The sequence below is a fragment of the Rutidosis leptorrhynchoides genome, chromosome 6, assembly GCF_046630445.1.
Source record: "Rutidosis leptorrhynchoides isolate AG116_Rl617_1_P2 chromosome 6, CSIRO_AGI_Rlap_v1, whole genome shotgun sequence".
In the NCBI taxonomy this organism is placed as follows: domain Eukaryota; kingdom Viridiplantae; phylum Streptophyta; class Magnoliopsida; order Asterales; family Asteraceae; genus Rutidosis; species Rutidosis leptorrhynchoides.
The window spans coordinates 423,413,306-423,438,419 of NC_092338.1; the positions used below are offsets into that span (position 1 = coordinate 423,413,306).

Sequence of the window (25,114 nt, forward strand, 5' to 3'; positions counted from 1 at the left end):
AACGAGTCACTATAAAATTACTACGGCTCAAGTTGAGTCCACCTTCTATATTCTATATTCACAAAAATTTCAAAATCTGAAAGAAACCCTCCCTTGTTCACTCTTCAATTTCGATTTCATGGCTGCTACCAACGGGTATGTTCTTCTTCTTCTTCTTCTTTTTTTCCCCCTATTCTCAAGCATCATTAATTGATCTTAAATTTTTATGTTTTCTATGGGGTTTACAATAAAACCCTAATTCTTTCTTACGGGATCGACCCTACTCATCGTCATTTTTTGTTTTTTATATATATATTTTCTTTTTACATTTAGTGAATCGAAACGGAACTCTTTTATTACTTGCTATGATGCTTTATCTATTTGTTATTTGAGATGCTAATTTATGTAGTGTTTTGCTATTGTTTTCAATATTCTGTAATTATCTGCAAACATATTTTGTGTTTAGGTTGTAGATTCTCACGTTTTCTGTGTGTACAATATAATCTGTGATATCTGTTGGAATGTTTAGATATATTTATTGTTTTAAAATGGAATATGTTTTTTTTTTTTTTTTTTTTTTTTGAATAAATGACTGATTATGTTTAGGTTGAAAATTTTTCTATCTTTAGGAAGTTTGGATGAACAGTTTTCTCACTTTCTTGTACACATAAAATGTGACATCCTAATGGAACAAACATAAAAAGATAAAAGTACATTTGTGTTTTATCTTATTATTTATCGGTGTAGGGTATTGGTTTAGATTGTTATTATTTTGATCAGTGTGTGCCCTTTTTATTCTATATGTTCTTTAGAAATGTAAACAAACTGATATACTAATCTAATTGACGAGACTCGAATTTGTAATCATTGTAGTCTCTACTGATACATTTGAGATCGAAGCAGGATGAGATAGAAGGGTCCTACTTAAAATGAAGTCCACTACCTTTTTTAATCAAAGATTAGTCCTTTTTTGGTATGGGGATCTTTAATTTTGTTCAAAGATAAGTACAAGTGGTTAATAAGGTCTAAAAAATCTTTTTGAAAGTTCATTAAAAATATTCGATTTCACATTTCGCTCCGGTATTTCAGTAAAAGGTCTGGGTTGAAATTTCAATGGTTTTGTTTTGCATCTAAATATTCAGTTTGTAAGTCCTGTTTATGATTTGTGATTTAATTTGAATATTCATTAATTTGAATATTCATTAATTTGAATATAGATTATAAATAATCTAAATATTAATTTGAATATAGATTATAAATAATCTGATATATTGTGATTTAATTGAATTTAAGTTTTTAAAATGAGAAGCCGGGCTCCTTTCTATGATCGTTATTGTTAGTTGGATTATTGTCTTTATAATTAAGTTTTAATTAGCAAAACGACATCGTATTAAACGCCTATTAGTATAATGGTATATTAGGTAATCAGTTAATTTCTTGATGTGAATTTGTAAATTATGACTAATGAAGATCCACTAACGGATAAATGCAGTTACAATGTAAATGAGCCAATCTGATATGTGTTTTCAATCGGTGGACATTTAATTTGATACGAATTTTTTCCAAGTATTCGTAATTACATTAGTCGACCACATTACTCGTTGTCTCACATCGTGTAGCAACTAAAGCACACGCGTTCTCTAAGCTTATATAAGCACCTCTCTTTTACATAATTTTATACCTTCCATTGCAAGACAATAAATTGTCTTATTGACGCCATGTCTGTCCAACGTTCTTCATATTTTTTGAGGTATTCTTCTCATTTTTAATTCCCCGCTCGTAAGGCTTCTCATTGTGGTTTCTTATATTTTGTATATGTTTTGTTTTTATTTGTTTATTAAATTAGATATTAATTATTGTTTTAGGCATTTTATGTTTGGATTTGCTAGTCTTCTTTTCATTTATGTTGCGATATTTGCTTTGAGTGTTCATTAAACATGCTTTGTGTGGGGGCATCTCAACCTTCTTGTAGACTAATGGTTTTAAAATAAATTTAATTGTTAATTGTTAATTGTTAATGTTGTTAATATGTCATTAATATTAATTGTAGATGTTGTAGCAATAATGCAATATATAATCTCAACATTTGTAGTCAATTCAGTTTATTCTATGCTTTTAAGAATCAAAACGAACCAGTATACCATCTTACTAAACTGCGTTCAAACTATCAATCTTTTATGCGATCATTTATTTATTAGTCTGATGGCTCTATTGAGTCGACTGCAATCGTCGATTTGATGGCGACTTGACTGACTCTTAGAGCCTAAATTAAATTCCAGTCAGGATTTAAAACCCATGGAAATTTGATTCTACCATTTTCATGGCGTCTATTATTATTATTATTATTTTTTAAAAATAAAACCTTTTTCCTACTTAAAGGCCGGAGGTCCTCTCGGAAGCAATCTCTTTATCCGTCGAATAAAGAGAGGGATGACTTTCTCTACTCTTGAGAGTGTTTCACTTTGGGTGGAAAAATGACTTATCTTTATTCTCGGATAGGGGAATGATTGTCTACATATTACCTCCCCCATACACCACTCATATGGTATTGGGTATTGTTGTTGTTGTTGTTGTTGTATTTATTTATTAGTCTGTGATGCTGATGTTAGGATTTTGAGTAGAGGTGGCAAAATGGGCAGATAATGTATCTGGTCAAAATGGGTAAAAATGTGCTCTGGTCAAATATGGTTAATAAAATTGAAGTCACATACTGTCCAAAATTTTTTAGAAATATATAAACATCAAACGTGTCAAATATGGTTACTAAAATTGACTCATTTCCTTTTTAGTTAATATTCCATGTGACCCGTTTGGCCTAAAACATGTTCAGTAAATCGCAACGATTTAATTATATTAAATGGGTTCATTTAGCCACCTAAGTTATCAGTCTAAGGTGCTGATACGGTCTATTCGAGTCGACCGCTAACTCCAAGGATAGGAAATCTCCAAAGAAATAAAGACTAAGAAGAGACTTTGGTTCAAAACCAATTTTCATTCATCATACTCTTCTAAATATACAAAACACCTATTTATACTAAAATACAAGAGACTAAACAAATTAAACTGACGTACAGTAAACTGAATATCACTAACCTATTATTAAGGAAATAATGCAACATGCTAAAAACTACATGCGTAACTATTTAAACATAATGGCTAGTGGTATACGTGCATGACATCCATGTATGATGTGCATGAGATGATGGCCATGACAACTGCTAATTAACTCTCCACGTATTCCACTGTGCTCAACTAAGATAAATAATTGCAATCTTTGACTGAGCTTTGAGTTTGACCAGTGGGCTATTAATTCCACAAGTGGGCTTGTAATGAAACCTGATGTACGTGGGCTTACTAGAAGTATTTTGGGCCATGCTCGTATCAATACCCACCGGTTGGAAATCAACCTTGTACTCAAGGTTGGAGAGATCTTCCATGGTGGTTTTCGGGGCGGTCGTATGAAAGGGTACCCATTTTCAAAAAAAGCCTTTGCTTTGCGAATCACAAATTTTTCCAAATCTTCCACGGTGGTTCATGTATAGTTTGAAGAACTACAAATTGTGGTGGTTTGTATGAGTGACCAGAGTTGACAAGAGTTGATAATGGGTGACCCATTATGTGACATGTAACACGTCGAGAGCGTTGGGATATGGTACCGAGTAGTTTTGAGGGAGATAAGGCGGGGAAATGAGGAATTGGTGGTTCAATGGAGGTGTCATGGGCTGTTGGTGTTTTGGGTATCGGAAGGGTGGTTTTAACAGGAATTGGTATGTTTATGGAAGTTGTAATGGTTTCAACGGGAAGGGTGGTTTCTCGTTGTAAAAGTTGTGGTGGATTTTCGGTTGTGGTTTCAAGGTTTGTGACATGTGATTGGTTGACTAGAATATTGACATCAAGGGCGGGGTCAACATCGTCAACATGAAGATACTTAGCAAAAGTATTTGCTAAATCTGTCCCCGGGTAACACTTAATGTAGCAGCCAAACGGGCTTGTGAGGCTTTGAGTGCTACAAACGAGGCGTAGGCGCGCGGACCGATGAGGCGTTTACCTATGTCCCCAACGACTCCTCACTGATAGAAATGTCTTGGTGAAAAGACATGGTGGGTTTAGCAATGAAAGCACCAAATTGATAGAGCCGATTCGAGTTGGCGAAACTCCAAAGAAATAGAGAAAGAGAACAGACAAGCTTGGAGCAATTTTCTTAATATTTCCACCAAATGCAACTTACAAATTTATAGTGATCTTAAACATCAACAGAATAAAACGTGCATTCCTAACGTTACAAAATAAAAGGACTAATGCATGCAGTAAAGGGAAACGTGGGGATCATGCTAATATGATGCCTAATAGTAAGGATCTTGGAGACCCATTAAACATCACGTGCATATGACCGATTATTCATGCAACTAACTTCCGACTTGTTCTCCAATGCAAAGCTTCATGGGCCAATTGTGATTGGAACTCAATAATCTTTATAACGGGCTGGTATAACTTTTACTCTAATGAGCCTGCTTCTTCCTTCTTGTTGGGCTGGATTGCTATCAATACCCTCCTTTTGAGAAACAACCTTGTCCTCTAGGTTAGTAAATTCTGGCGGAACGAATTCTGGAAACAAACTCTTGAGATGATGAATATCCTCCCATGTTGCTTCAGTCTGGGCACACCCTTGCCAAATAATCAACGCTTGTGGCTTATTGTTGTGTACTCTTGTGCGGATCACACATTCAGGTCGTAGTACTGGAAGATCATCTTGAACCATAGGCGGCAATGGAGCTTGATTAGCTTGAGGATCACCATGACAACGTCGTAACAGAGAAACATGAAACACGGGGTGGATTCGGCTACCTTCTTGAAGATCCAATTTATACGCCACCTGCCCTATCCGACTAAGTACTTGAAACGGACAAAAAAAAAAAAAACGTTTAGCCAATTTGTGTGAACCACGAGCTGCTCTGGTGATAAATACGTAGTCGTACATAGACCCAATCGCCTGCAGTAAATGTAACATCTAAACGATGTTTATTGGCATGACGAACAATACGATCTCGGGATGATTGAAGGGTAGCTTATAATTGATCCAACAGTTGCTGATGTTCAATTAAGGTGGTGTCAATAGAAGCGACCGCTGAAGAGCTTATGGTTCAAGTTGATCTTCCAGTACTACGACCTAAATTTGTGATCCGCACAAGAGTACACAACAATAAGCCACAAACGTTGATTATTTGGCAATGGTGTGCCCAGAGTGAAGCAACATGGGAAGATATTCATGATCTCAAGAGTTTGTTTCCAGAATTCGTTCCGCCAGAATTTACTAACCTAGAGGACAAGGTTGTTTCTTAACAGGAGGGTGTTGATAGCAATCCAGCCCAACAAGAAGGAAGAAGCAGACCCATTAGAGCAAAAGTCTTACCAGCCCGTTATAAAGATTAATGAGTTCCAGTCACAATTGGCCCATGAAGCTTTGCATTGGAGAATAAGTCAGAAGTTAGTTGCATGAATAATTTGTCATATGCACGTGATGTTTAATGGGTCTCCATGATCCTTACTATTAGGCATCATATTAGCATGATCCCCACGTTTCTCTTTACTGCATGCATTAGTCCTTTTATTTTGTAATGTTAGGAATGCACGCTTAATTCTGTTGATGTTTAAGATCACTATAAATTTGTAAGTTGCATTTGGTGGAAAATTTAAGAAAATTGCTCCAAGCTTGTCTGTTCTCTTTCTCTATTTCTTTGGAGTTTCGCTAACTCAAATCGGCTCTATCAATTTGGTGCTTTCATTGCTAAACCCACCATGTCTTTTCACCAAGACATTTCTATCAATGAGGAGTCGCTTGAGGACATAGGTAAACACCCCATCGGTCCGCGAGCCTACGCCTCGTTTGTAGCACTCAAAGCATCACAAGCCCGTTTGGCTGCTACCGTGCTTAAGTGTTATCCGGGGACAGATTTAGCAAATACTTTTGCTAAGTAACTTCATGTTGACGATACTGAGCCCGCCCTTGATGTCAATATTCTAGTCAACCAATTACATGTCACAAACCTTGAAACCACAACCGAAAATCCACCACAACTTTTACAGCAAGAAACCACCCTTCCCGTTGAAACCATTACCACTTCCATAAACATACCAATTCATGTGAAAACCACCCTTCCGATACCCAAAATACCAACAGCCCATGACACCTCCATTGAACCACCAATTCCTCATTTCCCCGCCTTATCTCCCTCAAAACTACTCGGTACCGTATCCCAACGTTCTCGACGTGTTACATGTCACATAATGGGTCACCCATTATCAACTCTTGTCAACTCTGGTCACTCATACAAACCACCACAATTTGTAGTTCTTCAAACTATACATGAACCACCGTGGAAGATTTGGAAAAATTTGTGATTCGCAAAGCAAAGGCTTTTATTGAAAATGGGTACCCTTTCATACGACCGCCCCGAAAACCATCATGGAAGATCTCTCCAACCTTGAGGACAAGGTTGATTTTCAACCGGTGGGTATTGATACGAGCATGGCCCAAAATACTTCTAGTAAGCCCACGTACATCAGGTTTCATTACAAGCCCACTTGTGGAATTAATGGCCCACTAGTCAAACTCAAAGCTCAGTCAAAAATTGCAATTATTTATCTTAGTTGAGCACAGTGGAATACGTGGGGAGTTAATTAGCAGTTGTCATGGCCATCATCTCATGCACATCATACATGGATGTCATGCACGTATATCACTAGCCATTAACGTTAGGAATGCACATTTAATTCTGTTGATGTTTAAGATCACTATAATTTTGTAAGTTGCATTTGGTGGAAATATTAAGAAAATTGCTCCAAGCTGGTCTCTTCTCTTTCTCTATTTCTTTGGAGTTTCGCCAACTCGAATCGGCTCTATCAGGTGCTATTTGTTTTTTAAGATGTTTTTGTCTGAAGATCTGCAGACCATGTATGTAAAGAACATGTGGCCTAGAGATTTGTATGTTGAATAATGAAGGCCGTTTGTTTTTATGTTTGCAAAATAACTTAATTCTGTCTGCAGCACTTAGAAGCATATTTTAAAGTTTGCAAGATTGCAGACAAAATAAGACATTATTTTATCTCATGTCTCCAGTAAAACCAACAGTCTGCAGTAGAAATGTTTGCGAGTTCGCAGACATTAGACATAATATGATCTGTAGGCTGTAAAACAAACAACACCTAAGTGTCATTTAGTTATAGGATATTATATTATATTTCAAAAAATAATCCAGTTTTGTTTATGCCATTCTCTTGTGAAATTCAGATCTCACCAATCTTTCGATGATCAACCTGCAATCGCTGTAGCACCTATTAACTGTGTTCCGTACGCCGGCCCACCTCTAGATTCTTTTGATTCCAACATGGCCCACAAGAATGACAACGTACCTTTGAAGTATGAACCAGCAATGGTTTATTTGCCTCAAGGTGCTACTGAGAAAGAACTGAATGACATTTTATCAGTCACCAAAAAGGGAATACTGGTTTCTGGTAGTGCTGCTGCTTCAATGGGCCCACTTATCGGGTCACTTGACATTTCGGAATCGGATGACGGTTTTCTTTTTCGTGTTGCTCTCCCAGGCGTCAAGAAAGATGAAAGTAAGTTTCTATCTTATATTCTTATGCTTTCTTAATGTTAGCCTTTTAGTCTGCTCAGACATAAGGGCTGCAAATTAGTTGAACTTGGTTCGAGTTAAGTTCAAAAAGCTGAAAAAGTTACAAAAAATTAGTCCATGATACATATAAGTATTTTAAATATATGTAGAAGTTAAACTCATTAATAAAAATCATTTCTTTACCTCAAAAGTATAAAATTAAAATGAAAAATCATTTCCAAAGGTATATGAAAATTATAACAATGTAACCATAACTAATAACTAACGATAAGAAAATCGTTTAATAAAATCATAGGTTAATTTCAAATTGCGAACACACACACACGAAGACACACACATACCTACATATTAATTATGGCTTGATGATAGGTTGGACTCAGCATGTTATGTATCTCAATCCTGGTTTTTTAAGCTTATGTTTGAATGCGATAAAAGCTAGCTTGAGCTGAGCTCAAGTCACTTGATAAAAGCTTGACTCGTATGTATCCTTTAATATTAACTGACCAGCGTTTTGAGTGTGTACTTAGACGTTTTCTTTATAAACAACTGATGTACATATGAAATAGTCCAATCTTTATATGTCAAACGTATTCACATGTTAATTTATGAGATTACAATTGTTTAACAGTTCACTAGAAAATAATGCATTTTATCAACTCCGTGCTCCTTCATAAAAGCTCTGCTTGTAGATTGATGGTTTAAATTATAGTTGCAGTACAACTTTTCTTTAATCAAAATCACTTGCGTTGTATTTACGTTAGGGCATTTATAATTCCACCATCATTTTTGATAAATCCAATGCATATATGCATTAATAAGTTGTACAGTATAATACAAATTCTTAATGCACACATGTGATGGATTTATCAAAAATGGAGGTGGAAATATCATTGTTCTTTACATTATTCAGTCTACACCCTTTCTTGTGATACATAAAAAGTGGACATTTTCATAGAGTTGATATTACTATGCACGTTTTTCTAGTGAACAATTTGTAATCTCATAGAACAAAGTTGTATTGTAGTCAGTGTTGCAAAACACCCCGTCTTGAGCTGTTGCGACGGTTTGGTGACTAGCTCGTCTCGTCTCGAAGAAAATCGTCTAATATGAAAGTTAACGGTCAAAATTCGGGTCAAAGTTGAAAAAAATGGGGTCAGAGTCTGTCAAAATTCAGAAAAGACAGAAAGTCGGTAAAATCGGTAAAATTTGTCGTATTCTAATTTAATGTTTTTGAATTAAATTAACGGTAATAGCGATTATGGATACAAATTAATTAATTAATTTTTTTTTGGCTATATATACATTTATATACTTGTATATTAAAAGTCAACGTCCGTCTCGACCCCGTCTCGAACTTCTCGACCTTTTTTGGACCTGACCGACTCGACCCCGTCTCACGTCTTTTGCAATCTTGATTGTAGTACACCTTGTCTATATTCAATAATTACATAGGCTACAGATGATTGATTATTATTTATTACAATATTCAATCTGCATTATTTATTACAATATTCAATCTGCAGCATTTAAATGTGTCATACAAATGGATGGAACTGTCACTATCAATGGAGTGACACACACGGGGGAGAAGAAGATTCTCGCCCACAACATGGTTTTTGAGATGCGTACAGGAAATTTTTGTTCACCGGGCGATTTCTCTGTTTCGTTCAACTTAGGCGCACATGTTGACCCTTTGACCTTGGAACACGAGCTAGATAATGGTGTTCTTGAGGGAGTTGTTAAGAAAAAGTCTTCGTAAGGTTTGTCATCAGTTGTAGATTAGGAACATGTTGGTCGTCCTGATGTATATTGCAATTAAACATAGTACCTAGGTTGGAAAGGCATGTTTTGTTGAAGGATCTGAATCTTTTGGTAGTTGGATTTGTGTTTTCTGCAGGTCAATTAAGCTTTTCCTGTGCAAGGATCTCTTTTGCTGTTTATGCCATTTTTTGGCATGTTGAACCCAAGAAATTACTTGATAGTATTTTGAAATCAAAATTGTGTGATTTTGCTTACTAATTACACATAATTTTGACTAACATTAACTAGAAAAAATGATGTGGATTTGGATGGAACCATTAAAATTCATTTATGTTTTCTCTCTTCGGTTTTTTCATGACATTATTAGTACAAGTCATTTTGTAAATATTTTTTTTTTACAAAAAATGTGTCATTTCTCATGTTGTAGATCTATGTTGTATTTGATTATATGTTCCCTATAACACAACTTTTCATTATTACACATTACACTGTTAAATATGATTTAAAGTATTGTATAATACTTCGAATTACACTGCAAGAAATCAAGCTACAGCTACAACTACTCATTAGTGATGTATGACTGAAATTAGTGGGCATAAAGATCATTTTCCTTACGATGCAATCAATCAAGCTACAATTACAATTATATTGAACAAGTTGATGCAATCAATCAAGCTACAATTTACCATTATATTGAACAAGTTTTGTATTATAAAACTGTAGATTGTGTTTACTTATAGATAAGTTCAACCTATGAAGTATGAACTGCAACATTCAAAGGTTCGCTTTTGATCGATGTAAGTCATGTAACATACTTTATTGTGTTTTGAAAAATTGTTAACCTTTTTAAAGATATATGAAAGAGATATGACGTAACATTAAGCCATTGCGCAACCAAACAACAAAATAAGCACCCAATACAACCATTGACTCGTCCTAACATTAGTGTTTACGCAAAACTTGAAAATGATCGCTGAAGGCTACTCCTAACAAAAACTAATTGAAACACCCCGACGAGCAACCAACCATCATCACTCTTAAAACTGCTCAAACAAGCCACAACCAACCAACCAACATATCTTCCAAAATTCGTAACAAAGAAACCTAAATCGTAATAGTTTTTTGGTTTGCTTGTTATCCTAAGTGCTTTAAAATTAAGTTTATTACTTTCATAAAAATCAATTATCAATTATCAATTATCAATTATCTACTACGTATTATCTTAGCCCCTGTTCCCGAGTTCATCCTGCTTCCTGCCCTTTGTACTGTCCTTTCTCTCACTCACAAGTCATAACACTGTTTCTTTCACAAAATTAAAAAACCCGCCGCCAAATGGCCGTCATCAAACTAAACCTCCGCCGTCTTTCAACCCTCACTATCTCTCCCGCCACCTCCGCCGTCATCTCGGACACCGCTGCCGTCACCACCACCAACACCACAACTGAAAAATTATCTCACTCCGAAACCCTAATTTCAGAAAAACTTCACTCCATAATCAAAAACCACCACCGTCTAAACCCTAACCCTAATCCAACCACCACCAATTTCCCTCCAAGTTACACCATCCCATCTCTCTCAACCGACTTCACTAACCTCGCCCGACATCAACCTCTCTCTGCCGCCGTCATTCGTTCCGTTATTACTCAATGCGCCGCCGTACGTCACGGTATTCCCTTTCCACAAACCCTAGCTTTCTTCAATTGGGCGACCAATGAAACTACCAATTCTCCAGACGTGTACAATGAAATGATTGATCTCGCCGGTAAAGTCCGGAAATTCGATATAGCGTGGAAGGTAATTGAGCTGATGAAAGAACGAAATGTTACGATTTCGATTGATACCTTTTCAATTTTGATCCGTAGGTATGTTAGAGCTGGGTTAGCTGCTGAAGCTGTTCACGCGTTTAATCGTATGGAGGATTTTAATTGTACGCCTGATCGTATCGCGTTTTCGGTTGTGATTAGTATTCTTTGTAAGAAACGTAGAGCTGAAGAAGCTCAATCGTTTTTCGATAGTTTGAAACATAAATTTGAACCAGATGTTATCGTTTACACTAGTTTGGTTAATGGGTGGTGCAGGGCTGGTAACATTTCGGAAGCCGAAAGAGTTTTTCGTGAAATGAAAGCAAACGAGATTAAACCTAATGTTTACACGTATACAATTGTGATTGATGCGTTATGCAGAAATGGGCAGATATCTCGTGCACATGACGTGCTTGCTGAAATGCTTGACCAAGGAATTCAGCCAAATTCGATTACCTATAATAATTTAATGCGGGTTCATGTTAAAGCTGGTAGGACAGAAAAGGTTTTACAAGTTCATAATCAAATGAAGCGGCTTCATTGTGAACCTGATTTGATTACTTACAATTTTCTCATTGAGACTCATTGTAAAGACGAGAATCGTGATGAAGCCATCAAGGTTTTGAATTCGATGGTTAAGAAAGGGTGTGAGCCGAATTCAAGTAGTTTTAATCCGATATTTAGGGAAATATTGAGAGCCCGTGATGTGAACAGTGCGCATAGATTGTTAATGAGAATGAAAGGGTTGAAGTGTAAGCCGAATACGGTGACGTACAATTTATTAATGAGGATGTTTGCGGATTCTAAGTCGGCGGATATGGTGTTGAAGTTGAAAGAAGAGATGGATGAGAATAAGATTGAGCTTAATGTGAATAGTTATAGGATTTTGATTGGGATGTATTGTGGGATGGGTCATTGGAATAATGCTTATAAGTTTTTTAGAGAGATGATTGAGGAAAAGTGTTTGAAACCTAGTAATGGTGATTATGAAATGGTTTTAGGGCAGTTAAGGAAGGCTGGACAGATCAAGAAACATGAAGAATTGGTGGAGAAGATGATTACTAGAGGTTTTGTTGCCCGGCCTTTGTAGTAAGCTTGCACATGAACATGTTTGTGTGCAATTTAAATCCTTTTTCGAAAAGTTTGATACACATTTGGTGTGCTGCTAAGTTTATTTAGTAGAAAGTTGGATACACACAGCTACTCACTATCATACAACCGTTTTGAGATTTTTTTGAAAGTCCTATTGATATAAAGGTCGACAGCAGTTTTTATGCATACACCCACTGGGATTCATAAGTTTATTTTATAGATGTGGAAGAAACACATTTTGTTAGTTGTTAAAGCCTAGTCTTTTGGGGTTCGGTTGTTCAACCTTTTTGTAGTTGGTAGTTTTCGTAGTATACAAAGAACCTCATATGCATTTTTGTACTGTCTCTATAAATAGCCGATTCACACATTTTGTTAGTGGTTTATGTTACGCGGACTTTATTGTCTGTGCTATCTTCTTGAAAGATTTATACAATATGTTAGTGGTTTACTGGTTTTTGTAAGGGCGATTTTTTGTAGGTATGCTACTTTTATGCTATTATTATTATTTTCATTGGTCTCTACTCTCTAGCTTTAAAATCTCAACAGCTGGTACTTAGGCTCGTTTGGATCACTGAATACTTTTGATGAAACTGAAATTATCATCCAAGGAATTATTATGTAATGGAAATGGAATTGAAATTTTAGTTCTGTTGAATTTCATTGAATTATGGGAACCAAACACAAACTTTACACAGAATGGAAGTATTTGATTATAAGTTGTGAGTTGTATTCCCTTGAAACCAAAAATTTGCTTGAAATTCAATGGACCAATCAGAGCGCGATATGTGGCGCGACAATCACATGTGATTGAAAAAAAAAAAATTAAATTTTTTTTTATATAAATTTAAAAAAAAAAAATTTCGAAAATTTTTTTTATGAAAATTTTTTTTTTTGAATTTTTTTTTTAAAAATTTAGCATGTCAAATCCAATCACATGTGATTGTAAAACCCAATCACATGTGATTGTGGAACTCAATCACATGTGATTTTGCATATCAAATCCAATCACATGTGATTAAAAAAAATTACAATTTTTTTAAAAAAATTTCAACCGGAAACATACTTTAATTCGGTGATTTGATCAAGTTTGTTAGCGTTTCGTGATCGTATCTTCAAAATTTTAGACTTTAATTCGGTGATTTGATCAAGTTTTGATCAAAAATTTGGTGTTTGAAGGTTTTAGCACAAATTTAGTGAAATTCGTCATTATTCGTCAATTTACTGAATTTTTTTTTTCCAATCACATGTGATTGGATTTGACATGCGATAATCACATGTGATTGGGTTTTACAATCACATGTGATTGGCATGCACAATCACATGTGATTTACTGCATGTCAAATTTAATCACATGTGATTGAAAAAAAAAATTGAAAAAAAAAATTTCAAAAAAAAAAAATTTGAAATTTTATTTTTTTCGAAAAAAAAAAAAAATTTTTGAATTTTTTTTTCCAATCACATGTGATTATCGCGCCGCGTGTCGCAATCTGATTGGTCCCTTGAATCTCAACATAAAAATTGTTTTCATTTTAATATTCCTCTATAAGTTGTAACTAATCCCGTAGTTAATGTTAGATGAGAGGGTGCGGCAATTGTGTAATGTCTAATGATTTTTTGAGCTGTTTGATTTCTGGCACTCTTGCAAATTGTACAATTATACCAGTTATCTTGTTGTATTGGAGTAATATTAAATGCAACTTTTAAATTATTATCCCTATATACTAAAAAATTCTGGCCTTATCCCTATATACTAAAATTCATGGCCAGATTCGTCGTTTGAGTTACATCGAATTGTCTTTTTGAATTTGCGTTCACACTACAACCGGTCCCTCAGGTTTGGCTTACTTTACACCACGACCCCTCGAGTTCTCACTTTTTCGAGGATAGAAAACGTAATTATATAATTTTATTAAAATCAAAAAAACTAATTCCACCCGAATTTTTAACGGGCACAAACTTCTCGCTCGGTGCGAGTTAAATTTTTTCGAGACCACCGTTCAACTCGAAAAAATCTGATGAACACAACGCTACTAACTATACGCGAAACGGACATCGTTAAAAAAACACTAAATAACGGGCCCTATATCCTCGCTCGGTGCGAGTTAAATTTTTCCGAGACCACCGTTCAACTCGAAATAATTTTACGAACACAACGAGACTAACTATACGCGAAACGGACATCGTTAAAAAAATACTAAATATTTCGGGTTGTATTTCATACATATACATACATGTCCAACAAACAACTCAACCTACTAGATATATTAGGTACCAAACAACGTATATTCAAATTCGACCGCGCGTTGAATACAACCGCAGCAACGCGCGGTCGAAATTTTTTCTAGTTGAGACTAATGAATAAGAACACACAATTCATGCTAAAAAACAATTTTGTAGTATTGTTACATAGATACTGTAATATTTGATATATAATGAAGCCGGTGGTATACACGATGTCATTTCTAGTCTAGAAGTAACAAATAATTCAATACATCCAAATCAACAAATTTTTTTAGAAGTAGAACTTGCAAACAAGACCACTTCCTAAAATGAAAGTCAATTGGGTTGAATTTTTTGGGTCCAGTGGGTCTAATTATATAATGGACAAGTAATTAGAACAGTAATTTAAATCTCTGAAAACAAATTCACGGGTGAAGTGGGTCAAATATTTGGGTCCATCGTTAATTCGCAGTATAACGACTCTCACTTTTCCACTTCTAAATTGACTAAAATGCCGTTAGGGTTTTTGTGTACTTGTATTTAAGTGTAAACTTGCTTCAACAAAACGTTGATCGAATAGTAAACTTTTAGTCGACACTTCCTGTTAAGTAAATATTATGCATTTCGTGCTATATTATAAATATTAAAAACTATAAGTAATAAAATGTGCCATTTTTATAAACTATAAAAACAATTAGGGAACAAATAAAATTAAATAAAAATTGTATAGTTAATTAGATAAATTAGTGTTACTTATTTATTAAATAAATTAAAATATATAAAAATATATGAATATATATGAAAGTCGAAAAAAATGAATAATAAATGTATTAAATAAAAAAAAGTCGGCTAACATTTAAAAAAAAGTAAATAGAAGATAAGTCTCATTCCTTAATCCTAATCTAATTCTAATATTTAAACTTATACTAATCCTAATCCTAAAGCACTCTAGACTAATCTATGAGCAATTGGAATTGAGATCAAACTCTAAAATCCCACTCTATATAAACACCCCTAGGCTCCTCAATTCTCATTCACAATTCACCCTCAGAAAACACTCCAAACTCTCTCGCATTCTCTCTAAATTTCGGCTAGTCCAAGCACCACCATCACCTCACTTTCGGCCACCACCATTCCCAAACCATCACCACCACCCTAACACCTTTCGGCCACCTTAAACCGCCCCCACCACCGTCGCTAGGCTGCTGTTTTCTGCAGCTACAACCGCCACCACATGCTGCGTTTTTGCAGCCCCACATCCGCCACCCAAACTGCAGATATGCTGCTGTTCTTGCGCGCCAAAACAGACCTAAAACAGCCCCTAAACCGTCCCAACGCTGCTGTGTTTTATGCAGCTGCTGTCCACCGCCAAGAACAACCACAAACCGCCACTTTTCGTGCTGCGTTTGCTCATGTTTTGCTACTGCTTCTGTTCGGTATTACCATCCCAACATGCACCACTTTTTCTTGACTTTAACACACTTAAGGTACCCCTCGAACCATGAATTAATCATACATTTGTTTTTGTTTCAATTCTTTAAAGTTATATGTTTATGTTATGATTAAAAGGAATGATGTTCATGAATAATAATAAGTATGTATGTATATAAATACTTGAAGAAGAGTAAAGAACATGGTTATGAATATAGAATTTATAATGATTATTGTCACAACCCTAACTTTTCCGACCATGTTGTTTAATCTGACTTTCATAACTTAGAATTTTCAACTTTGACTAGTAGTTTTGATGAATTAGATCTTGGTTTGTTTTTAGGATTTGTAAGACTCTAAGGTTACAATTAAGTCTTGTTCAATCAAGAGTTGTCTTGCACATTTGTACAATGTCTTGAAACCCTAACTTATTATTATTATTATTATTTTTTATTTTTTTTGTAAATCTATACCCTTATATATAATAACTTAATAAGTAAACTTATTAATCAAATATTTAAACTTATAACTTGTTAACTTTGACATTAGATCATAAGTTAAGACATTTTTACTCTCACACCTAGACTTGATCAACTTGTACTTTGCCATTACTTCCATTCAAGCCAACCTTAATCTACCTTGAATAAGGCCTCATGTAAGCTTATTAGCCAAGCCTTGATCACATAAGTAATACCTCAAACCATACCCTAAATACTTTCACTAAACACATGTAAACTACCAAGGCAAAAATCAACCAAAAATAGCTTCCACCATACACCACCAAAACCGCCACCATCACCATACACCCTTCCTATCCAAGAAACCATGCAAACTTCTTTTATAAGCCATGCAAACAATTGATTTCTCATGCAAAACACCATGATTATGTTTTGCATGATCATTAATGAAGAGCTTGTAAGTCATTCTTCCTTTTCTCCCTCCCTTTGCCATGTCCCACTCACCTCTCTATATATATCCTCTCCAACTTTCATTTTCACTCAATTGATCATCTCTTTCACTCACTCACACTTCTAGTTCCAGCTCTAAACATCATCTTCATCATCTTCTTGAACCTAGAAGAACTTTTCTCTTCAAGGTATAACCATTTAATTTAATTCTATCATCTTATCTAGCTATCTTCATGAGTATTCAAGGTGTAAAAGCTTGATCTAGAGTGCTTAATCACTTAATGATGATTACATGGCTAGCCTAGATCTTGATATTAGATCAGTAATCTTAAGTTTCCTACATGTCCAATGACTTAAAATGAACCTAAACTAAGAACAAAAATGGTTAAAACACATAAAATAGTTTTATCTTGAATCTGTCCAAAATTTCTACTTGAAGTTCATGACTTAAAAACCAACTTATACTTGGTCTCAGGAACTCATCTTTTAGTATGATGTTCATATATATGTTCATGACTTCCAATAAAGTTTTCATGAATTATTTCAAAGAAAAATTCATTTTTTATTTTTATTTTGTGACACAAGGTCCAGAATTGAAGCAATCTGACCAAGGTTCAAAAGATCATGCAAAAATCAATTTATAAGATAGATCTGAAAATATAGACTTTTGATTTGGAAACTAGACTTGATAAGGAAGACATGGAAAGTTGAAACACCAACAACCATTGGGTAATCATTGAGAAATAGTCCCAAAAAGTTGACACAAGATTTTGTTGTAGTCAGATTTTGGTCTAAAACCTCACCTCTAAAAACTAGGTTAATGAAGACCTGGAGGTAATTCCTTTTAAACAAGAGTACTTTTATATGTCCTAAACTCTCTGTAAAAGTCCCAAGTCAAACAAAAGTGATTTGCTATTTTTAAACATGCATGAAAACTTATAGTGTAAATCTGGACAGTTTTGCACACCTGTAAGAGGATGAACTTTTAACTAACTTTTATTTCGAATCTAGAAGATAAAATTATATTATTGGAAACTAGACTCAATTACCTTTCAAGAGGTGGTAAACTCACTTTAATTGGATGTCTAGATTGATAGAAACACGTATGCGCCGCCAGATGGAGTAACATTTGGCGGTGCATCGCCTATGGTTTCAGATTGTGCTGAAATTCTCAAGATCACCTTAAAACGGCCGAACGAACAAGACTCTCTGAACGTGCATGCCATTCGAGGTCGTCTCGATTCCGAAAAATACATCTTTCCTCGCAAATTCAAACCACGCACCAAATACCACTGACGGTTCGTGGTGCTTGGTGTTTTGTGTCTTTGGCCAAAATCTCAGATTTATTGTATCATTTGACTCGTAGCTCCTTTTTTTGAAATCATGTATTTTTTCGAGATCTATCCCTTGGAAAACTGCCATAGGTGGTTTGCCCCAAATATTTTTCGAAACGAGACCTCGAAAGCCTTCAATTTTGCCTTTTTTTATTTTGACGCTTTTGATCGTTTTAAATTTCTTTCATATTATTCCTTTTGTGTATGCATGACTTACCATTGAAAATATTGTTTTAAGTCCTATTATTTCACTCACAATTTTAATTATGTATAACACATATAGTTTTGAATCTAATGGGACTTCATTAAACACGCTTTTAAAATCGCATATATGCGCCGCCAAATGGAGTACCATTTGGCGGCGCATAACCTTTGGTTTCAGATTGTGCTCAAATTCCCGAGATCACCCTAAAGCTACCCTAACATCAAGACTCTCGGAAAGTGTCTTGCCATTCGAGGTCGTGAGGATGCCGAAAAAAGACATTTTACTCATTTTTAATGTTCTCTTTGAACGTTTTCAATTTATATCGTATTATTAGTTTTGTGTATGCATGACTTAGCATGGTATATATAGTTTTAAGACCTATTATTTTACTCGCAATTTAATTATGTATAACGCATATTATTTTGAATCTAATGTCACTTTATTAAACACGCTTTTTTAAATCATTTATATGCGCCGCCAGATGGAGTAACATATGGCGGTGCATCGCCTTTGGTTTCAGATTGTGCTGAAATTCTCAAGATCACCCTAAAACGGCCGAACGAACAAGACTCTCTGAACGTGCATACCATTTGAGGTCATCTCGATTTCGAAAATTACATCTTTCCTCGCTAATTCGAACCACGCACCAAATACCACTGACGGTTCGTGGTGCTTGGTGTTTTGTATCTTTGGCCAAAATCTCAGATTTATTGTATCTTTTGACTCGTAGCTCCGATATAGTCACCGTTTTTTTTGAAATCGTGTATTTTTTCGAGATCTATCCCTTGGAAAACTGCTATAGGCGGTTTGTCCCAAATATTTTTCGAAACGAGACCTCAAAAGCCTTCATTTTTCCTTCTTTTGATTTTGACGCTTTTGACCGTTTTAAATTTCTTTCATATTATTCCTATTGTGTATGCATGACTTACCATTGAAAATATTGTTTTAAGTCCTATTATTTCATTCACAATTTTAATTATGTATAACACATATAATTTTGAATCTAATGGGACTTCATTAAACACGCTTTTAAAATCGCATATATGCACCGCCAAATGGAGTACCATTTGGCGGCGCATAACCTTTGGTTTCAGATTGTGCTCAAATACCCGAGATCACCCTAAAGCTACCCTAACATCAAGACTCTCGGAAAGTATCTTGCCATTCGAGGTCATGAGGATGCCGAAAAAAGAAATTTTACTCATTTTTAATGTTCTCTTTGAACGTTTTCAATTTATATCGTATTATTAGTTTTGTGTATGCATGACTTAGCATGGTATATATAGTTTTAAGACCTATTATTTCACTCGTAATGTAATTATGTATAACGCATATAATTTTGAATCTAATGTCACTTCATTAAACACGCTTTTTAAAATCATTTATATGCGCCGCCAGATGGAGTAACATTTGGCGGTGCATCGCCTTTGGTTTCAGATTGTGCTGAAATTCTCAAGATCACCCTAAAACGGCCGAACGAACAACACTCTCTGAACGTGCATGCCATTCGAGGTCGTCTCGATTCCGAAAAATACATCTTTTCTCGCAAATTCGAACCACGTACCAAATACCACTGACGGTTCGTGGTGCTTGGTGTTTTGTGTCTTTGGCCAAAATCTCATATTTATTGTATCTTTTGACTCGTAGCTCCGATTTAGTCACCGATTTTTTGAAATCGTGTATTTTTTCGAGATCTGTCCCTTGGAAAACTGTCGTAGGCGGTTTGTCCCAAATATTTTTCAAAACAAGACCTCGAAAGCCTTCAATTTTGCCTTTTTTGATTTTGACACTTTTGACCGTTTTAAATTTCTTTCAAATTATTTCTTTTATGTATGCATGACTTACCATTGAAAATATTGTTTTAAGTCCTATTATTTCACTCACAATTTTAATTATGTATAACACATATAATTTTAAATCTAATGGGACTTCATTAAACACACTTTTAAAATCGCATATATGCGCCGCCAAATGGAGTACCATTTGGCGGCGCATAACCTTTGGTTTCAGATTGTGCTCAAATTCCCTAGATCACCCTAAAGCTACCCTAACATCAAGACTCTCGGAAAGTGTCTCGCCATTCGAGGTCGTGAGGATGCCAAAAAAGACATTTTACTCATTTTTAATGTTCTCTTTGAACGTTTTCAATTTATATCATATTATTAGTTTTGTGTATGCATGACTTAGCATGGTAAATATAGTTTTAAGACCTATTGTTTCACTTGCAATGTAATTATGTATAACGCATATAATTTTGAATCTAATGTTACTTCATTAAACACGCTTTTTTAAATAATTTATATGCGCCGACAGATGGAGTAAGATTTGGCGGTGCATCGCCTTTGGTTTCAGATTATGCTGAAATTCTCAAGATCACCCTAAAACGGCCGAACGAACAAGACTCTCTGAACGTGCATGCCATTCGAGGTCGTCTCGATTCTGAAAAATACATCTTTCCTCGCAAATTCGAACCACGCACTAAATACCACTGACGGTTCGTGGTGCTTGGTATTTTGTGTCTTTGGCCAAAATCTCAGATTTATTGTATCTTTTGACTCGTAGCTCTGATTAATCACCGTTTTTTTTGAAATCGTGTATTTTTTTGAGATCTATCCTTGGCAAATTGCCATAGGCGGTTTGTACCAAATATTGTTCGAAACGAGACCTCGAAAGCCTTCAATTTTGCCTTTTTTTTTTGATTTTGAAGCCCTTGACCGTTTTAAATTTCTTTCATATTATTCCTTTTGTGTATGCATGACTTACCATTAAAAATATTGTTTTAAGTCCTATTATTTCACTCACAATTTTAATTATGTATAACACATATAATTTTGAATCTAATGGGACTTCATTAAACACGCTTTTAAAATCGCATATATGCGCTGCCAGATGGAGTGCCATTTGACGGCGTATAACCTTTGGTTTCAGATTGTGCTCAAATTCCCGAGATCACCCTAAAGCTACCTTAACATCAAGACTCTCGGAAAGCGTCTTGTCATTCGAGGTCGTCAGGATGCCAAAAAAAGACATTTTACTCATTTTTAATGTTCTCTTTGAACGTTTTCAATTTATATCGTATTGTTAGTTTTGTGTATGAATGACTTAGCATGGTATATATAGTTTTAAGACCTATTATTTCACTCGCAATGTAATTATGTATAACGCATATAATTTGGAATCAAATGTCACTTCATTAAACACGCTTTTTAAAATCATTTATATGCGTCGCCAGATGGAGTAACATTTGGCTGTGCATCGCCTTTGGTTTCAGATTGTGCTGAAATTCTCAAGATCACCCTAAAACGGCCGACCGAACAACACTCTCTGAACGTGCATGCCATTCGAGGTCGTCTCGATTCCGAAAAATACATCTTTCCTCGCAAATTCGAACCACGCACCAAATACCACTGACGGTTCGTGGTGCTTGGTGTTTTGTGTCTTTGGCCAAAATCTCAGATTTATTGTATCTTTTGACTCGTAGCTCCGATTTAGTCACCGCTTTTTTTGAAATCGTGTATTTTTTCGAGATCTGTCCCTTGGCAAACTGTCGTAGGCGGTTTGACCCAGATATTTTTCGAAATGAGACCTCGAAAGCCTTCAATTTTGCCTTTTTTTTTATTTTGACGCTTTTAATCGTTTTAATTTTCTTTCTTATTATTCCTTTTGTGTATGCATGACTTACCATTGAAAATATTGTTTTAAGTCCTATTATTTCACTCAGAATTTTAATTATGTATAACACATATAATTTTGAATCTAATGGGACTTCATTAAACACGCTTTTAAAATCGCATATATGCGCCGCCAGATGGTGTGCCATTTGGTGGCGTATAACCTTTGGTTTCAGATTGTGCTCAAATTCCCGAGATCACCCTAAAGCTACCCTAACATTAAGACTCTCGGAAAGCGTCTTGTCATTCGAGGTCGTCAGGATGCCAAAAAAATACATTTTACTCATTTTTAATGTTCTCTTTGAACGTTTTCAATTTATATCGTATTGTTAGTTTTGTGTATGAATGACTTAGCATGGTATATATAGTTATAAGACCTATTATTTCACTCGCAATGTAATTATGTATAACGCATATAATTTGGAATCAAATGTCACTTCATTAAACACGCTTTTTAAAATCATTTATATGCGCCGCCAGATGGAGTAACATTTGGCTGTGCATCGCCTTTGGTTTCAGATTGTGCTGAAATTCTCAAGATCACCCTAAAACGGCCGAACGAACAACACTCTCTGAACGTGCATGCCATTCGAGGTCGTCTCGATTCCGAAAAATACATCTTTCCTCGCAAATTCGAACCACGCACCAAATACCACTGACGATTCGTGGTGCTTGGTGTTTTGTGTCTTTGGCCAAAATCTCAGATTTATTGTATCTTTTGACTTGTAGCTCCGATTTAGTCACCGCTTTTTTTGAAATCGTGTATTTTTTCGAGATCTGTCCCTTGGCAAACTGTCGTAGGCGGTTTGTCCCAGATATTTTTCGAAACGAGACCTCGAAAGCCTTCAATTTTGCCTTTTTTTGATTTTGACGCTTTTAACCGTTTTAATTTTCTTTCTTATTATTCCTTTTGTGTATGCATGACTTACCATTGAAAATATTGTTTTAAGTCCTATTATTTCACTCACAATTTTAATTATGTATAACACATATAATTTTGAATCTAATGGGAATTCATTAAACACGCTTTTAAAATCGCATATATGCGCCGCCAGATGGAGTGCCATTTGGCGGCGCATAACCTTTGGTTTCAGATTGTGCTCAAATTCCCGAGATCACCCTAAAGCTACCCTAACATCAAGACTCTCGGAAAGCGTCTTGCCATTCGAGGTCGTCAGGATGCCGAAAAAAGACATTTTACTCATTTTTAATGTTCTCTTTGAACGTTTTCAATTTATATCGTATTGTTAGTTTTGTGTATGAATGACTTAGCATGGTATATATAGTTTTAAGACCTATTATTTCACTCGCAATGTAATTATGTATAACACATATAATTTGGAATCAAATGTCACTTCATTAAACACGCTTTTTAAAATCATTTATATGCGCCGCCAGATGGAGTAACATTTGGCTGTGCATCGCCTTTGGTTTCAGATTGTGCTGAAATTCTCAAGATCACCCTAAAACGGCCGAACGAACAACACTCTCTGAACGTGCATGCCATTCGAGGTCGTCTCGATTCTGAAAAATACATCTTTCCTCGCAAATTCGAACCACGCACCAAATACCACTGACGGTTCGTGGTGCTTGGTGTTTTGTGTCTTTGGCCAAAATCTCAGATTTATTGTATCTTTTGACTCGTAGCTCCGATTTAGTCACCGCTTTTTTTGAAATCGTGTATTTTTTCGAGATCTATCCCTTGGCAAACTGTCGTAGGCGGTTTGTCCCAGATATTTTTCGAAACGAGACCTCGAAAGCCTTCAATTTTGCCTTTTTTTGATTTTGACGCTTTTAACCGTTTTAATTTTCTTTCATATTATTCCTTTTGTGTATGCATGACTTACCATTGAAAATATTGTTTTAAGTCCTATTATTTCACTCACAATTTTAATTATGTATAACACATATAATTTTGAATCTAATGGGACTTCATTAAACACGCTTTTAAAATCGCATATATGCGCCGCCAGATGGAGTGCCATTTGGCGGCGCATAACCTTTGGTTTCAGATTGTGCTCAAATTTCCGAGATCACCCTAAAGCTACCCTAACATCAAGACTCTCGGAAAGCGTCTTGCCATTCGAGGTCGTCAGGATGCCGAAAAAAGACATTTTACTCATTTTTAATGTTCTCTTTGAACGTTTTCAATTTATATCGCATTGTTAGTTTTGTGTATGAATGACTTAGCATGGTATATATAGTTTTAAGACCTATTATTTCACTCGCAATGTAATTATGTATAACGCATATAATTTTGAATCTAATGTCACTTCATTAAACACGCTTTTTAAAATCATTTATATGCGCCGCCAGATGGAGTAACATTTGGCGGTGCATCGCCTTTGGTTTCAGATTGTGCTGAAATTCTCAAGATCACCCTAAAACGGCCGAACGAACAACACTCTCTGAACGTGCATGCCATTCGAGGTTGTCTCGATTCCGAAAAATACATCTTTCCTCGCAAATTCGAACCACGCACCAAATACCACGGACGGTTCGTGGTGCTTGGTGTTTTGTGTCTTTGGCCAAAATATCAGATTTATTGTATCTTTTGACTCGTAGCTCCGATTTAGTCACCGCTTTTTATGAAATCGTGTATTTTTTCGAGATCTGTCTCTTGGCAAACTGTCGTAGGCGGTTTGTCCCAGATATTTTTCGAAACGAGACCTCGAAAGCCTTCAATTTTGCCTTTTTTTGATTTTGACGCTTTTAACCGTTTTAATTTTGTTTCATATTATTCCTTTTGTGTATGCATGACTTACCATTGAAAATATTGTTTTAAGTCCTATTATTTCACTCACAAATTTAATTATGTATAACACATATAATTTTGAATCTAATGGGACTTCATTAAACACACTTTTAAAATCGCATATATGTGCCGCCAGATGGAGTGCCATTTGGCGGCGCATAACCTTTGGTTTCAGATTGTGCTCAAATTCTCGAGATCACCCTAAAGCTACCCTAACATCAAGACTCTCGGAAAGCGTCTTGCCATTCGAGGTCGTCAGGATGCCGAAAAAAGACATTTTACTCACTTTTAATGTTCTCTTTGAACGTTTTCAATTTAT

The 25,114-nt window shown here is 35.4% G+C and overlaps 2 protein-coding genes across 2 annotated transcripts; both read left to right on the plus strand.

Annotated features, from left to right (window-relative positions):
• The first annotated feature begins 15 nt into the window (after positions 1-15).
• On the plus strand, positions 16-9,629 carry LOC139856043 (alpha-crystallin domain-containing protein 22.3-like). Its single transcript, XM_071845275.1, has 3 exons — positions 16-135; positions 7,268-7,599; positions 9,140-9,629. Exons 1-3 carry the CDS (start codon positions 119-121, stop codon positions 9,373-9,375), a joined length of 585 nt encoding a protein of 194 aa, XP_071701376.1. The 5' UTR covers positions 16-118; the 3' UTR covers positions 9,376-9,629.
• Positions 9,630-11,123: 1,494 nt separating this feature from the next.
• LOC139853186 (uncharacterized) lies at positions 11,124-12,724 on the plus strand. Its single transcript, XM_071842567.1, has one exon. It carries the CDS (start codon positions 11,124-11,126, stop codon positions 12,267-12,269), a length of 1,146 nt encoding a protein of 381 aa, XP_071698668.1. The 3' UTR covers positions 12,270-12,724.
• Positions 12,725-25,114: the final 12,390 nt, after the last annotated feature.